Here is a 17482-nt window from a genome sequence, read left to right as displayed (position 1 = left end):
GGCTCTGCGTTATAAACTGTAGTGAAACACTTGGGGGTTCAAAGCTCTCAAAACACATCTAGATAAGTTCCTTAGGGGGTCTACTTTCCAAAATGGTGTCACTTGTGGGGGGGTTTAATGTTTAGGCACATCAGGGGCTCTCCAAACGCAACATGGCATCCCATCTTAATTCCAGTCAATTTTGCATTGAAAAGTAAAATAGCGCTTCTTCCCTTCTGAGCTCTGCTATGCGCCCAAACAATGGTTTACACCCACATATGGGGTATCGTCGTACTCAGGACAAATTGCACAACAACTTTTGTGGTCTAATTTCTTCTCTTACCCTTGGGGAAATAAAAAAATGGGGGTTAAAAGATCATTTTTGTGAAAAAATATGATTTTTTATTTTTACGGCTCTGCATTATAAACTTCTGTGAAGCACTTGTTGGGTCAAAGTGCTCAACACACATCTAGATAAGTTCCTTAAGGGGTCTACTTTCCAAAATGGTGTCACTCGTGGGGGGTTTCAATGTTTAGGCACATTAGGGGCTCTCCAAACGCAACATGGCGTCCCATCTCAATTCCAGTCAATTTTGCATTGAAAAGTCAAATGGCGCTCCTTCCCTTCTGAGCTCTGCCCTGCGCCCAAACAATGGTTTACACCCACATATGGGGTATCAGTGTACTCAGGACAAATTGCACAACAATTTTTGGGGTCCAATTTCTTCTCTTACCCTTGGGAAAATAAAAAATTGGGGGTGAAAAGATCATTTTTGTGAAAAAATATGATTTTTTATTTTTACGGCTCTGCATTATAAACTTCTGTGAAGCACTTGGTGGGTCAAAGTGCTCACCACACATCTAGATAAGTTCCTTAGGGGGTCTACTTTCCAAAATGGTGTCACTTGTTAGGGGTTTCAATGTTTAGGCACATCAAGGGCTCTCTAAATGCAACATGGCGTCCCATCTCAATTCCAGTCAATTTTGCATTGAAAAGTCAAATGGCGCTCCTTCCCTTCCGAGCTCTGCCATGCGCCCAAACAATGGTTTACACCCACATATGGGGTATCAGCGTACTCAGGACAAATTGCACAACAATTTTTGGGGTCCAATTTCTTCTCTCACCCTTGGGAAAATTAAAAAAATTGGGGGTGAAAAGATCATTTTTGTGAAAAAATATGATTTTTTTATTTTTACGGCTCTGCATTATTAACTTCTGTAAAGCACTTGTTGGGTCAAAGTGCTCACCACACATCTAGATAAGTTCCTTAGGGGGTCTACTTTCCAAAATGGTGTCACTTGTTAGGGGTTTCAATGTTTAGGCACATCAGGGGCTCTCCAAATGCAACATGGCGTCCCATCTCAATTCCAGTCAATTTTGCATTGAAAAGTCAAATGGCGCTCCTTTGCTTCCAAGCTCTGCCATACGCCCAAACTGTGGTTTACCCCCACATATGGGGTATCAGCGTACTCAGGACAAATTGTACAACAACTTTTGGGGTCTATTTTCTCCTGTTACCCTTGGTAAAATAAAACAAATTGGAGCTGAAATAAATTTTGTGTGAAAAAAAGTTAAATGTTCATTTTTATTTAAACATTCCAAAAATTCCTGTGAAACACCTGAAGGGTTAATAAACTTCTTGAAAGTGGTTTTGAGTACCTTGAGGGGTGCAGTTTTTAGAATGGTGTCACACTTGAGTATTTTCTATCATATAGACCCGTCAAAATGACTTCAAATGTGATGTGGTCCCTAAAAAAAAATGGTGTTGTAAAAATGAGAAATTGCTGGTCAACTTTTAACCCTTATAACTCCGTCACAAAAAAAAATTTTGGTTCCAAAATTGTGCTGATGTAAAGTAGACATGTGGGAAATGTTATTTATTAAGTATTTTGTGTGACATATGTCTGTGATTTAAGGGCATAAAAATTCAAAGTTGGAAAATTGCGAAATTTTCAAAATTTTCGCCAAATATTCGTTTTTTTCACAAATAAACGCAAGTTATATCGAAGAAATTTTACCACTAACATGAAGTACAATATGTCACGAGAAAACAATGTCAGAATCGCCAAGATCCGTTGAAGCGTTCCAGAGTTATAACCTCATAAAGGGACAGTGGTCAGAATTGTAAAAATTGGCCCGGTCATTAACGTGCAAACCACCCTTGGGGGTGAAGGGGTTAATTATTTTGCCAGTCACTCTGTGATCCCCATCAGCCCGGTCTCCATGGTGGCAGTCAGTGCCCGCAGCACTGCTCAGCTGTGCCCACCCTGGCATCCTTCCTTCGTATTCCCTTCAGATTTCTTCCTGCCATCTGCCCCGTACTTGTAGCAGCGGCCGGACACTTCTAGCTATGGAGGGTCCAGGACCTCCCAAATGTGCGCCCACAACCTCCCTCCTGGCAGCATTATCAGTCAGTCACCCTCCTGGTGATTCCATGTGCTCTTCTCTGAGGTGCCATGTGATATGTACAACCCAGGAGGGGCACTGATAGTTATTAACTCTTCCCTGCCCTGCGGGGGCGCTGGAATGGTAATGTTGCGGTTTATACTCTCTGTGAGAGAGCAATGTGACCGGTGCGGCCCGAACTCCCTGCTGTGTGATATTGTATATGGAGATCATGGGAGTTATAGTGCAGAAAACCCTCACTGTATCGGTCCATTTGGATGTGCTGAGAGTTTCTGCCAGGGTGTAATGTATGGGGAGATGATGGGAGTAATGGTACATTCAATCAGGTGTATCTGCCTCCAAGTTTGTTATGGTTGTGCCTGGTCGCCATGTGTGACCCAGGCCATCAGCTCCCACCATGTGGTTCTTGTGTGCTATCTGCGCTGCACATGTGGTTTTCGTTACACGCCTCGATACAATGATGGGGCGATGAACGAGGGCGGGATTAACCCTTCACTGGACTCTCAGTATGTGAATCTGCCGTTGCATGTTGTGGGCTGGATGTGCTTTCCTTTCCCCATGTTGGGGTCCCATAGGACATCTCATGTGTTGGGGCGCAGAAGCCCCCAGTATGATGACCATTTGTAGAGGAGGACTCGGCCTCTCCTAGGTTATGTCTGCACATCTGTCATTTCCTTTGCCTCCTGCTCCTGTTCTTCACACCGGATAGTAGTACTGCTCTGTTGTCACATGGTGAAAGGCTCGGTGCAGGCTGATTACACCCAATAGTGACCATAGTTTGGAAAGATGTGTATTGAATATGTTGTGTTCCTGGTGGTCATCTTTACCAAGCATGCAGACACAAACACAAACCGGCCGGAAAAAAATGTATTCGCCTTCATATAGCAATCACCTCCTCCTTCTCCTAGCACAATGACCTCCGCACAGGTAACAGAGCATGCCCACAACACTCCCATAGAAGTGTATAGGTGATGGTCTCAGCTAACCTATTACAGCCTAGCACAATGACATCCGCACCAGTCAAAGAGCATGCCCCAAACACTCCCATAGAAGTCTATAGGTAATGGTCTGGGCTCACCTCCTTCTCCCTCTGCACAATGTTCTCCAAACAGGTCACAGAGCATGCCCAAAACACTCCCATAGAAATCCATAGGTGATGGTCTCAGCTCACCTCCTCTTCTCTCTACACAATGATCTCTGTACAGGTCACAGAGCATGCCCAAAACACTCCCATAAAAAAATCTATATGTGATGGTCTCAGCTCACCTCCTCCTCTCTCTGCACAAAGATCTCTGCACAGGTCACAGAGCATGCCCAAAACAATCCCATAGAAATCTATAGGTGATGATCTCAGCTCACCTCCTCTGCTCTCTGCACAATGATCTCTGTATTGGTCACAGAGCATGCCCACATAGGTAATGGTCCCAATTCTTTAAGGTTCTGTTACCTGAAGACCCACTGTACTTAAGCTTTTGCGCTCTGCTCACAGGATGTACTGCTGTTGGCGCCAATCATCAACTGTTATTATATATGAGAGCATGTAGGCTGCCGCGGTATGGGGGGGCACTCTGTATCCTCCCATTTTTCCATTTTCTTGAATATCAGTCTCAGATGCCACAATATCAGCCCCTCACTTGACACCCCGGGGGCCCACCGGCAATGGTAAGAACAGTGTATGTATCACGCGTGAGGGGATTAGATACACAGCTCAGCAGACCGTATCACACCGGAAATGATTAGATACAACACTTTGCAGTCTTTGTCCTGGATTATCTTGGTACATGTAAGTGAAGGGTTAATAGCAGCTCCTTCCTCCAGCTCTTTCCCTTCAGTCTCCATCCTTCCCCAGTGGTTTATGTGCAGGAGACAGTCAGCATTGCTGCTATTACACTCCCAGAATCTCACATGACAGGACTTCTCCCAACATAATAATTGGCTCGCCCTGGGGTATAAAAAGTGACCCCTCCCAATCTCACTGATTACAGCTCCAGAGATGATCCTGCTGACGATCCCTCTGCTGTTCCTGCTCTGCGGGGAAGGACAAGGACGAAGTCTGATGTAAGTAATGCACCATGGACGAGTCCCCAATCTACAGGAGGGACACAGCTGCACAGGGTATTTCAGGAGAGGTACTGGTATCAAAGGTCTAGATGTCACAGAGTGGAAGGTGTCAGGGTCTGACAGCAGCACAGAGTATTTCAGGTATGGAGCGCATTTCCTACTTTCCTGATATTGGGGTCCAGTCTAGGTGATGTAGGCAGGGCCAACTCCAGGTTTTCGTGGGCCCCAGGCGAAAGAGTCTCAGAGAGCCCCTTTAACACATACCACATTTCATGATGTTCAGATACACCAGAGAAATATAAGTATAGTACAATGCCAAAGATTTCACTTACTTCTTACAATACATGAGTGATATCTATTGTAAATTCTACAATAGCTCAGAAATTGGTCAGTATAGTCCTCCATACAGTATTATGGGCACCACATAGTGCTCCATACAGAATAATGTGCCCCATATATTCCTCCATACAGTATAATGAGCCACATATATTGCTCCATACAGTATTATGGGCACCACATAGTGCTCCATACAGAATAATGTGCCCCATATATTCCTCCATACAGTATAATGAGCCACATATATTGCTCCATACAGTATTATGAGCACCACATAGTGCTCCATACAGAATAATGTGCCCCATATATTCCTCCATACAGTATAATGAGCCACATATATTGCTCCATACAGTATATTGGGCATCGCATAGTGCTCCATACAGAATAATGTGCCCCATATATTCCTCCATACAGTATAATGAGCCACATATACTGCTCCACACAGTATTATGGGCACCACATAGTGCTCCATACAGAATAATATGCCCCATACAGCATAATGAGCCACATATATTGCTCCATACAGTATTATGGGCACCACATAGTGCTCCATACAGAATAATGTGCCCCATATATTCCTCCATACAGTATAATGAGCCACATATATTGCTCCATACAGTATATTGGGCATCGCATAGTGCTCCATACAAAATAATGAGCCCCATATAATACGCCATACAGTATGATGAGCAACATATATTGCTCCATACAGTATAATGAACGCCATATAATGCTCCATATAGTATAATGAGCCCCATATATTGCTCTATACATAATGAGCCCATATATTGCTCCATACATATGATGGGCACCATATAATGCTCCATACAGTATATGATAGCCCCATATAATGCTCCAGTATATGATAGGCACCCATATGATGCTCCAGTATATGATGGTCCCCATATAATGCTCCATACAGTATATGATGGCCCCATATAATGCTCCAGTATATGATGGTCCCCATATAATGCTCCAGTATATGATGGTCCCCATATGATGCTCCAGTATATAATGGGCTCCATATGATGCCCCAGTATATGATGGCCCCCCATATGCTTCAGTATACAATGGCCCCCACATTGATGTTCCAGTGTATTATGGCCCCACATTGATGCTTCAGTATATTAGGGCCCCACATTTATGCTCCAGTATATGATGGGCCCTATATGATGCTCCAGTATATGATGGTCCCCATATGATGCTCCAGTGTATGATGGGCCCCATATGATGCGGGGTCACTCGCTGGCGCCAGTGTCCATAGCGTGCGAGTTTACACAACGAGCCTGGTCAGGACCCCAACAGATACCCGGATGCTGACAACGGCCCTATATGATGCTCCAGTATATGATGGGCCCCATATGATGCTCCAGTATACAATGGCCCCCACATTGATGTTCCAGCATATTAGGGCCCCACATTGATGCTCCAGTATATTAGGGCCTCACATTGATGCTCCAGTATATGATGGGCCCCATATGATGCTTCAGTATATGATGGGCCCCATATGATGCTCCAGTATATGATGGGCCCCATATGATGCTCCAGTATATGATGGGCCCCATATGATGCTCCAGAATATGATGGGCCCCATATGGTGCTCCAGTGTATGATGGGCCCCATATGATGCGGGGTCACTCGCTGGCGCCAGTGTCCATAGCGTGCGAGTTTACACAACGAGCCTGGTCAGGACCCCAACAGATACGCTACGATATGATGCTCCAGTGTATGATGGGCCCCATATGATACTCCAGTATATGATGGGCCCCATATGATACTCCAGTATATGATGGGCCCCATATGATAGGCCCCGTATGATGCTCTAGTATATGATGGGCCAGTATATGATGATGCTCCAGAATATGATGGGCCCCATATGGTGCTCCAGTGTATGATGGGCCCCATATGATGCGGGGTCACTCGCTGGCGCCAGTGTCCATAGCGTGCGAGTTTACACAACGAGCCTGGTCAGGACCCCAACAGATACGCTACGATATGATGCTCCAGTGTATGATGGGCCCCATATGATACTCCAGTATATGATGGGCCCCATATGATACTCCAGTATATGATGGGCCCCATATGATAGGTCCCGTATGATGCTCTAGTATATGATGGGCCTCATATGATGATCCAGTATATGATGGGCCCCATATGATGCTCCAGTATATGATGGGCCCCATATGATGCTCCAGTGTATGATGGGCCCCATATGATGCGGGGGCACTCGCAGGCGCTGGCACCAGGCCCCATAGCGCGCAAGCTTCCACAACGATGCCTGCTCAGGGCCCCGACAGTTGCCCGGGTGCTGACAATGGCCCTGGATGCAGGTCCCAGTATCGTACAGTAATTTCTTCCTTCTTCCCCAGCCCCCATGTGACGGCCCCAGAAAAATGGCGACTTGGTTTCCCGGAGAAGGTTTTGGTTCGGACGTCCCAGCAGTTGGAGAGTTTCCCAGTGACAGTTTCCTTAGTAAGTTACCCGGATAAGAAGACAACGTTCTCTTCTACGCTGCTGGCGCTGACTCCTGACAACCGCTTCCGGGGGGCATTGAAGCTGTCGGTGAGTGGGGGAGGGGATGTGTGGGGTATCCAGAGCTCACGCTTCATCTCACAGGTTCCTGTGTCGTAGGTGGAGGCGGAGGATTCCCCCGGAGAGTTTGTGTATCTGGTGGTGGAGTCTGAGGTGTTCAGAGAAGATAGGAGAATCCCGGTGACCAGCGCTGCCCGCACCACCATGGATGAGCATGGTAATGCCACACTTCTATGTTTGTATCCACACTGGAGAAACGTGTGCTGCAGTATTCACCTGACAGAGGATTGTCTGCACTGATACACTGTAACATACCCTCTGCTGTGAGGTGTATGAGGTTCATATACAAAAAGCGATCCACACACTCTAATCCTGAAATACTTTGTGCTGCTGAGGACCTTACTCCTTCCTCTGTGTATCCTCCCCCCACCCCATTCTCTGTACTCCTCTCCTGAAATACTCTGTACTTCTCTGGACCGTACTTTCCTTTATTTCTTTATTTATTTTCTATTATTTCTCACTCTCTGACCTACTGCAAAACCAGCACACTCTTCTCCTGAAGCCCCTCGGCCGTGTGCGCAGGATGTGCTGCCTATAACACCCGCTGCGTATTGGGACAGATCCTCGGATCGCCATGTATATGGAGCGCCCGTCTGGGCCTAGTGGTTACTCGGTACCTGGTCCGGTGGTCGTTAAAGGGGAGGTCACAGTGGCAGCGACCCGGTCTGTGGCTCTGGGCGTCCAAATAAAAGAGAAGGTCTTTAAAGGGGTTATTGAATAAGAAATGTTCGTGACGCCACCTGTGGTATTTGGTCAGGGGTGACCAACGCTGCTTAAAGGGGTCCACTGGGGAGTGATGGCACTGCAGCAAAGATGGTATGGCTTCCCACAGGTGAAGCTGGGTCCCCAGGGCTCCCGATGTATTTGGCACGGATAGTGTGGTGCCAGAAATAACCAGAGGACACAAGGTTGCAGTCTCTTTACCTGTTTACTGGTGATTCACGGCTACAGTCCAGGGTACCGGAAACAGGTGTTGGTGAGGTCCGGTCGGCCTGGAAGCGATTATGAATCCCCCTTTCAGGTGAGGTTGTAAACCTTCCTTCTTGCACTGTAAGGCGACTCCCTTGCTGCCTATGGCTCCACACAAGGTCCTCTCTTTCCCTGTCCTAAGACAGAACCCGCATGGTAGGCAACTCAAGCCTTTTTAGAGGTGTCTCTAAGATTACTTCGGGCTCTGTATGTTGCTGTACCTTCAGGTGTGGGTGCGGACAGACGACCTGAAGTCTTCTGCCCTCCGGTTCTGCTATGGGGCATACATGTTCCACACAGCCTCGGGCTCCCGGTGCCCGGTTCCTGCGCTCAGTCGCAGCTCCCTTCCAGCTCCTTAATTCTCCTGTGCTTCTTCCCTCTGGCATGTTCTACAGATGCAATGCTGTCTGCTTCTCCTCTCTGGCCTAGAGCTGCAGCACCACGTGGCTGCATGGCCCCAGCTCTCCTGCTCTCTCTTTCTCCTCCAACTGTCTCCTTCACTGTCTCACACAATATAACTCACTCCTCCTCCAAGCCAGAATATAAATCTAGGGAAGCTCCCCAGAAAGCGGGTTCAGAGCTCCCCCTTCTGGCCTGGAATCAGAACATGTTGCATGTATGTACCACCTGTTAAAGGGATCCTCCTCGCTTCCAGATATGGCATCACCCTCCTCGAAAGGAAAGCAACACCACTGTAACAACCGGTTTCCTTGGGTGTTACACTTACAGGGCAGTAATTGGACTCAGTCTTTCTTGTGCATAGTCCGTTGGCGCTCGTCCTCGGTATGCAAAGACGCTAACTCCGCCATACACTGTAAGTAGGTGTCAGCCAGCTGTCATCCCAACTGCTCCAAATTATTTCTACAGAACAAAAGGCTTGAAGTCCAAAATCAGACATACTGGGTCCTCATCCCCTCACCTTTATGGGCCCAGAGCCCCCATACACAATAATCTGTAGGCCAAACTCTTCATTATCGGCACATAAAGCCAACATTAGTCTAATATGGGGACCTTTAATAGTCTGTGCTGCTGGGGACCCCACTTCTTATGTCCCCCATTGGCTGCACTGCTCTCCTAAAATGTTCTGTGCTGCTGATGATTCCTACCCATACCTCCTAACCGTCCCGGATCCAGTGGGACAGTCCCAATTTTGAGATTGTGTCCCGTTGTCACGGCCGGGACCTTACTTTTACCAGCGGGGGCGCAGTCGGGCCACCTAATGCGGTGGTCCTCAATTTCTCCCTCAGCGGCTGCAAGGGTTTTTTTTTGTTTTTTAGTCCGGGGGTTGGCCTGCCCATCTGGCCGCCCACCCACCTCAGTCTTCGCACAGCCGGATCTATTGTGGGGGCTGTAGTTCAGTAACTTTTTTTTTTGAAGCAGAGAACAGCCACCTGGAACTACAGCTCCCAGTGTGCGTTATCAGCTGCCCCTGCGCACAGGCACAGAGAGAGTCACAATTGTGTCCTCCTATCACACCGAGGAAGGAGGATGATTTCACCCGGAGCCTATTGCAATGTGAGGCATGGAACAGTGCAGGTGAGGACTGGGCAGTGGGGGCACAGCAGGGGCTGGTGCTGGGTGTGACAGCAGAGCGGGCTGGGAGCAGGTTTGGGGAGCAGCACTCACAATGGGGGTTTCTGCTGCCATGTCCTGGGTGATTACATGGTGTATTGTTCTGGACGCCAGGCTTTGCTGGAGGATTGCAGTCACTATAGGGTTTACATGGCACTGGTGTAGTCTGTGGTGATGTACAAAGCAGCAAAGTGGGTACTTGTGATCCTGCGGGACAGTCCCGAATTTCAGACTCTGTCCTGGCCGGGAACTACTTTTCCCGGCAGGGTGGGCAGCCGGGGCATGTGCCCCGGGTGCAGCCGGCGGGGGGCGCAGTCGATCTGCCTAATGCGGCGGTCCGTAGTGTCTCCCCCGGCGGCTACATTCTACCGCCCCCGGACTGGGAGTCAGCTGTTCTCTGTGCTGACTGTCAAGCTGACCGCCAGCGCAGAGAAGCTGCTGCTCCGCACCGAAAGCAAGGGATCAATTGTACTCATGTCTCAGAGATGCGAGTACAATTGAAGCTCTGACTGCCGGGTCAGAGTGACGCCAGCAGCGTGATCAGATCATGTGATCACGCTGCTCACGTCACTCACCAGAGATGCAGGATGGGTGGTAAGTAGTGATGAGCGAATATACTCGTTACTCGAGATTTCCCAAACATGCTCGGGTGACCTCCGAGTATTTTTTAGTACTCGGAGATTTAGTTTTCATTGCCGCAGCTGAATGATTTACATCTGTTAGCCAGCATAAGTACATGTGCCTGGTTGCTAGGGAATCCCCACATGTACTCAAGCTGGCTAAGAGATGTAAATCATTCAGCTTAGGTGAGTAAAACTAAATCTCCGAGCACTAAAAAAAATACTCGGAGGTCACCCGAGCGTGCTCGGGAAATCTCGAGTAACGAGTATATTCACTCATCACTAGTGGTAAGTGCTCCAGTGGAGCTGAAGACACCGAAGATTAAGTGCATGGGGGGAGATTTGTAGTGGGGATGGGGGATTTAATGTGTGGGGGGAGATTTGAGGGCACAAAATGAGGAGCAAAGGGGGAGATGGGGGCATGTATGAGGAAATAGTACAGTGGAATGGGGGCATGTACGAGAAAACAGTACACCGGATTGGGGGGGCATGTAGGAGGAAACAATATGGGGGAATGGGGGGCATGTAGGAGGAAACATTATGGGGAATAGGGGGCATGTATGAGGAAACAGTATTGGGGAATAGAGGGCATGTATGAGAAAACAGTATGGGGAATAGGGGGCATGTATTAATAAACAGTACAGGGGAATGGGGGGCATGTATGAGGAAACAGTACTTTTGAAGAGAGAAATAAGTATTTGATCCCTCTGGCAAACAAAACGTAATACTTGGTGACAAAACCCTTGTTGGCAAGCACAGCAGTCAGATGTTTTTTGTAGTTGATGATGAGTTTTGCGCACATGTCAGGAGGAATTTTGGTCCACTCCTCTTTGCAGATCATCTCTAAATCATAAAGATTTTGAGGCTGTCGCTTGGAAACTCAGAGCTTCAACTCCCTCCATAAGTTTTCTATGGGATTAAGGTCTGGAGACTGGCTAGGCCACTCCCTGACCTTAATGTGCCTCTTTTTGAGCCACTCCTTTGTTCCATTGGCTGTATGTTTTGGGTCACTGTCGTGCTGGAAGACCCAGTGTGATCAGCAGTGCTAAATGTGTGTGGTTGGGGCATGGATATGGGTATGACCAGGCTCTGTAAACTGTGGCCTCTGTTCACGCAGGATGCATCATAGTTAGCATTGGGCAGCCCGTCATAGCGCGTCATTAATAGGCCGAGAACTAGATGATCTGCATTCCTTGTGTGAACATTGCCACATACAAGGTATATTTTTTTGCATTGGTGTACCACACGGCCAATCCATGATTGAAGGCTGGCTGTTTCATTTGGTATTGCACCTGTGCAGTTGCCATTTTACTTGGGTCCGCTGCACCCTGGTAGTGCAATTGTATGGGGCTACAGTATACTCTATGGGGGCTGCATTATATTCTGTGGTGGGGCTGCATTATTCTCAGGGGACTACATTATATTCTGGGGGGCTACATATTACTACAGTCATGGCCAAAAGTATTGACACCCCTGCAATTCTGTCAGATAATACTCAGTTTCTTCCTGAAAATGATTGCAAACACAAATTCTTTGGTATTATCTTCATTTTATTTGTCTTAAATGAAAAAACACAAAAAGAATTGCCCTAAAGGCAAATTGGAGATAATTCCACACCAAACATAAAAAAGGGAGTGGACAAAAGTATTGGCACCGTTTGAAAAATCATGTGATGCTTCTCTAATTTGCGTAAATAAAAGCACCTGTAACTTACCTGTGGCACCTAACAGGTGTTGGCAATAACTAAATCACACTTGCAGCCAGTTGACATGGATTAAAGTTGACTCAACCTCTGTCCTGTGTCCCTGTGTATACCACATTGAGCATGGAGAAAAGAAAGAAGACCAAAGAACTGTCTGAGGACTTGAGAAACCAAATTGTGAGGAAGCATGAGCAATCTCAAGGCTACAAGTCCATCTCCAAAGACCTGAATGTTCCTGAGTCTACTGTGCGCAGTGTCATCAAGAAGTTTAAAGCCCATGGCACTGTGGCTAACCTCCCTAGATGTGGACGGAAAAGAAAAATTGACAAGAGATTTCAACGCAAGATTGTGCGGATGTTGGATAAAGAACCTCGACTAACATCCAAACAAGTTCAAGCTGCCGTGCAGTCCGGGGGTACAACAGTGTCAACCCGTACTATCTATCGGCGTCTGAATGAAAAGGGACTGTATGGTAGGAGATCCAGGAAGACCCCACTTCTTACCCCGAGACATAAAAAAGCCAGGCTGGAGTTTGCCAAAACTTACCTGAAAAAGCCTAAAACGTTTTGGAAGAATGTTCTCTGGTCAGATGAGACAAAAGTAGAGCTTTTTGGGCAAAGGCATCAACATAGAGTTTACAGGAGAAAAAAAAGAGGCATTCAAAGAAAAGAACACCCTACAGTCAAACATGGCGGAGGTTCCCTGATGTTTTGGGGTTGCTTTGCGGCCTCTGGCACTGGACTGCTTGACCGTGTGCATGGCATTATGAAGTCTGAAGACTACCAACAAATTTTGCAGCATAATGTAGGGCCCAGTGTGAGAAAGCTGGGTCTCCCTCAGAGGTCATGGGTCTTCCAGCAGGACAATGACCCAAAACACACTTCAAAAAACACTAGAAAATGGTTTGAGAGAAAGCACTGGAGACTTCTAAGGTGGCCAGCAATGCGTCCAGACCTGAATCCCTTATAACACCTTAGAACACCTGTGGAGAGATCTAAAAATGGCAGTTTGGGGAAGGCACCCTTCAAATATCAGGGTCCTGGAGCAGTTTGCCAAAGAAGAATGGTCTAAAATTCCAGCAGAGCATTGTAAGAAACTCATTGATGGTTACCGGAAGCGGTTGGTCGCAGTTATTTTGGCTAAAGGTTGTGCAACCAAGTATTAGGCTGAGGGTGCCAATACTTTTGTCTGGCCCATTTTTGGAGTTTTATGTGAAATGATCAATGTTTTGCTTTTTGCTTCATTCTCTTTTGTGTTTTTTCATTTAAGACAAATTAAATGAAGATAATAATACCGAAGAATTTGTGTTTGCAATCATTTTCAGGAAGAAACTGAGTATTATCTGACAGAATTGCAGGGGTGTCAATACTTTTGGCCATGACTGTATATGAAGGGGGCAGCATTATGCTCTATGAGGGGGCTACAGTATACTCTATGGGGGGAGGCATTACATTCTGTAGTGGACTGCATTATGCTATATGAGGGGGGCTGCATTATACCATATGAGGGTGCTACATTATATTCTATGGTGGGGGCTGCGTTATACCTGAGGGGGTTGCATTATATTGTGTGGGGTGTTGCATTATATTCTATGAGAGGGGGCTGCATTATATTTTATGAAGGGGGCTACATTATTTTATGAGAGGGGCTACATTATATTCTATGAGAGAGGCTACATTATATTCTATGAGGGGGCGACATTATATTCTGTGAGAGGGCTACCCGTCTATGACTCTACCCCAACCCCTGCTACATAATTATGACATGTACAACCTTATATTATACCCTGATATTAGCGTGTTTTACCACACAATTGGTGGTCTTGTATTTATTTCTATGTAGCTACATGGTGGGCCCCAAGAATGATTTTCTCTGGTGGGCCCAAGGTGCCCCAATCAGACGCTGGGTGTGATTAGTTGTGAAATGGGTGTGGTCAGGGGCGTGGCCTAAAAGTTGCCGCGGCGCGCGTAGCTTCTTCAAAAGTTGGGAGGTCTGCTCCTACCTCTATTCCCTCCTCCCAAAATCTACATCCTGTTCCTGAAATACTCTGCTGCAGGAGATTATCCTTCTTCCTCTGCTTATCCCTACCTTCATTCTCTTCACTCATCTCCTAAAAAACTCTGTGCTGCTGAGGGAATCCATTGTAGCTGGAAGATTATGTGCTCAGATGTTTCTTTCTTATTCCAGATATTTCCGCTCTCCGGAGAAAACGTCAACAATCTCTGCTGACTGCACCACAGCTGCGAGGCATGAGTATGTTACACCTCCTAAAATCGGGGCCAAAGTGATGGGAGAGGGCTCCTAAAGGGTGTTCTGTTCTCTTGTTCCCTTCTACAGGAATGCCCAGGATGACAAAACATGGCAGCTTTCTTCCTAAGGCCGGGGTCACACTTGCGAGTTCAATACGAGAAACTCGCTTCAAGTCCCGGCACTGCTGCCAGCACTCGGGAACGGAGCATGTGGCTGCATGTATTTGTATGCAGCTGAACGCTAAATTCCCGAGTGCCGGCGGCAGTGTCAGGAATTGATGCGAGAGACTCACGCGAGTTTCTCGCATTGAACCCACAAGTGTGACCCCTGCCTAATACAGCGCCCCCTGTGTACTGGCTATGTGAGGTAATGCAGGTCATGCACATTCACTTTCATATAGCAGAGCTGTGATACCAGATACAACTTGTAGAGAGAATCCTGTGTCTCTTTTGTGTGATTCAAGGAAATGAACCCAGCACAACTTCACAAGCTGCTTATAGTGGTCAGTTTGCATCCTGTGGATTACTTAATAAGGTCCTATATCAATCAGTGAAACTTCCTAATCACACAAAACCACACCGGAAACGGCCTAATCACCGTCACCTCAAAGAAGCGATCACATTTATATTAAATCCAATGATATTTTATTGAAAAATATAACAAGAGACATTTAAAATAAGCCACATGTTCAAGATCTCACCATTAGTATAACCCCAGGGAGGGTAAGTAAGCGGCATACATTAATTGAACAGACAACGGAGGTTAATAAAATGAAGAGAAGAAATAATATATACAAATTCCAATAATAATTCAGGTGCTAAACAGCATCCTTACTGTACATGTACACATGACCATCTAATTCTATACTGGAGGAAATATTTGCGGTGCAAAAGAAACATCCTGTTGGCTCGTTATAAAGCTATATATAAAGCCATTGTTGAGCATACTAATTCCCACCAGTAATAGCAAAACCGTGATCACCTTACCTCCGTAATGGCTGTCATACAAAAAGTTAATGCCGGTGACCGACCCTCCGCGCCCCGACGCGCATTTCGCCACTAGAAGAAGCTTTAATAAAGGAATAAGATCAAATACCTTGAAGGTTCAGATTTAGGCCTTAAGTATCTTCTTCGATTACCCCTTAGCCAGTCATCCTTGGGTTACTAGATTCTTCAAGGAGACCCAAAGGCTGAGACCCATGATAAGGAAGTCGGTACCCCCTTGGGATTTGAGCTTAGTATTAAATGTGTTCTGTAAAGCACCTTACGAATAGTGATGAGCGAATATAGTCGTTACTCGAGATTTCTCGAGCATGCTCGGGGGTCCTCCGAGTATTTTTTAGTGCTCGGAGATTTAGTTTTTCTTGCAGCAGCTGAATGATTTACATCTGTTAGCCAGCATAACTACATGTGGGGGTTGCCTGGTTGCTAGGGAATCTCATCGCTACTTACGAACCAAAAGAACAAATTAGTATTAAGGCTATGTGCACACGTTGCGGATTTTCTGTGGATCCGCAGCGTTTTTTGCGGTGCAGAAACGCTGCAGATCCGCAATTGGTTTACAGTACAATGTAAATCAATGAGAAAAAAAAAAAGCTGTGCACACGTTGCGGAAAATCCGCTGCGGAAACGCTGCGGTTTAAAAGAAGTAGCATGTCACTTCTTTTTTTTGCGAATCTGCAGCGTTATATCTGTAGGCATGATAAGTTGGACATACTGTCTGGTCAACAGACTGCCTTCGGGAGAGAAGTCCTCCAAGCTGTGGCCCTGCCCCAATACATTAGTTTGATATTTCTCCTGGTGTGTGTCACGGGGTTACCACAACAGAGAGGAGCCAGAAGACCACAGTGTCTGACTGCTCCTACTCCTGCGCTGAAAAGAAGCACTTCAACTTATTTTTAAATGGTGTTAATTTCTTTTGGCAGAACAGGGGTTAATCGGCCATGTTGGGAGCTCTGGGAGTCTGAGCTCTCAGCTGAGCTCGGTTAGCCACTCCTATCCCCTTTATAATCTGGGTCCTGATTGAAACACATCTAGACCTAGCTAATGCTGCATGGATTGGAGGAGAGGTGTTTATAGGAGAAGGAGTTATCTGTGACTGTTGCGTGGGTTTGTAAGTGTGAAAATTCCCTTCCCTCCTCTTACTATGGTTTTTCCCTGTCCTCCACTCCCCGGTGCATTCCTCTGTTTTATGTGAGTGAATATTTGTATGCCTGGTATTTTCAGTTTCCCTTGTTCATTGTGTTAGTGTACTGCGGAGCACGGCAGCTCCCCTCTTCCCTGGGTGTGGGAAGAGAACAGACGGAGGGCTGATTCAGGAGATAAGGGAACAGTGGAGGCCCCGGCATCTTTACCTTCCTAAGTATCCTGGGATATAGGGCGAGCTAGTGCGCCCCTGAGTGTTAAAGACAGGGAAGGAGCCCCTGGTCCCACGTCACTTAACAGCTGAGTCGTGACATTAGTGTAAGGAGGTTGCTTTCCCTGCTCCTTGCCTGGAACCACTTAGCCAGACAGCTGGGTTGTTGGGGGGAAGACTTTCTGCCCTGGACAGAGGGGACGTGGTGACTGCTGGGAAAAGAGAGGGGAGTGGTGAGAAAAGAGCGGGAGAGCAGAGAGAAGGCAGCGCGCCAGAGAGAAGCCAGCGCGCCAAAGAGAGGGCAGGCTGCAGCGCCGTGCTCCCCTAAAAGTAGTGCTCCCCGTGAGGGCACTGAGGCTGAGGTACCCACCAGAGTGAAGGCTGGATGTGGGGGTGTAGATTTGGAAGCCTCCTGAATCAGAGACTGTGACCGTGCTGCCCTGATGACCGCAGTGACAAGCAAAGATCCCTGAGTGTGATAAGTAACTGCCCAGTGTGTGTGTGACAGCGTTATTACAGAGAGACTGTCAGCCTGGTACACAGAGGCTCCTGCAGCAGCGACGGAGGCTGTGCTATTTCAGTTTCACTTTGAGAAGAACAGGCTGCAGAGGCTTAACCCTGGACTTTCCAGGAGACACA

At 47.0% G+C, this 17482-nt stretch overlaps 1 protein-coding gene and 1 long non-coding RNA gene across 6 annotated transcripts in view; one reads left to right on the top strand and one right to left on the bottom strand.

Moving 5' to 3' along the window:
• LOC143805471 (uncharacterized) overlaps window positions 1-17482 on the bottom strand; it is a 68923-nt gene that overhangs the window by 5186 nt on the left and 46255 nt on the right. The gene's annotated exons all lie outside the window — the stretch shown is intronic.
• Window positions 1-17482, top strand: part of LOC143805466 (complement C5-like) — a 130047-nt gene that overhangs the window by 100619 nt on the left and 11946 nt on the right. For all 5 annotated transcript variants that reach the window (XM_077284880.1, XM_077284879.1, XM_077284882.1 and 2 more), the window contains 4 exons: window positions 4372-4444; window positions 7153-7345; window positions 7415-7532; window positions 14426-14491. In XM_077284880.1, the coding sequence (XP_077140995.1) occupies window positions 4372-4444; window positions 7153-7345; window positions 7415-7532; window positions 14426-14491 (450 nt within the window). The remainder of the gene's footprint in view (window positions 1-4371; window positions 4445-7152; window positions 7346-7414; window positions 7533-14425; window positions 14492-17482) is intronic.

Source organism: Ranitomeya variabilis, chromosome 2, assembly GCF_051348905.1.
Source record: "Ranitomeya variabilis isolate aRanVar5 chromosome 2, aRanVar5.hap1, whole genome shotgun sequence".
In the NCBI taxonomy this organism is placed as follows: domain Eukaryota; kingdom Metazoa; phylum Chordata; class Amphibia; order Anura; family Dendrobatidae; genus Ranitomeya; species Ranitomeya variabilis.
Note: the sequence above shows the minus strand (reverse complement) of the source record. Positions and strands in the feature narration are given on the sequence as shown.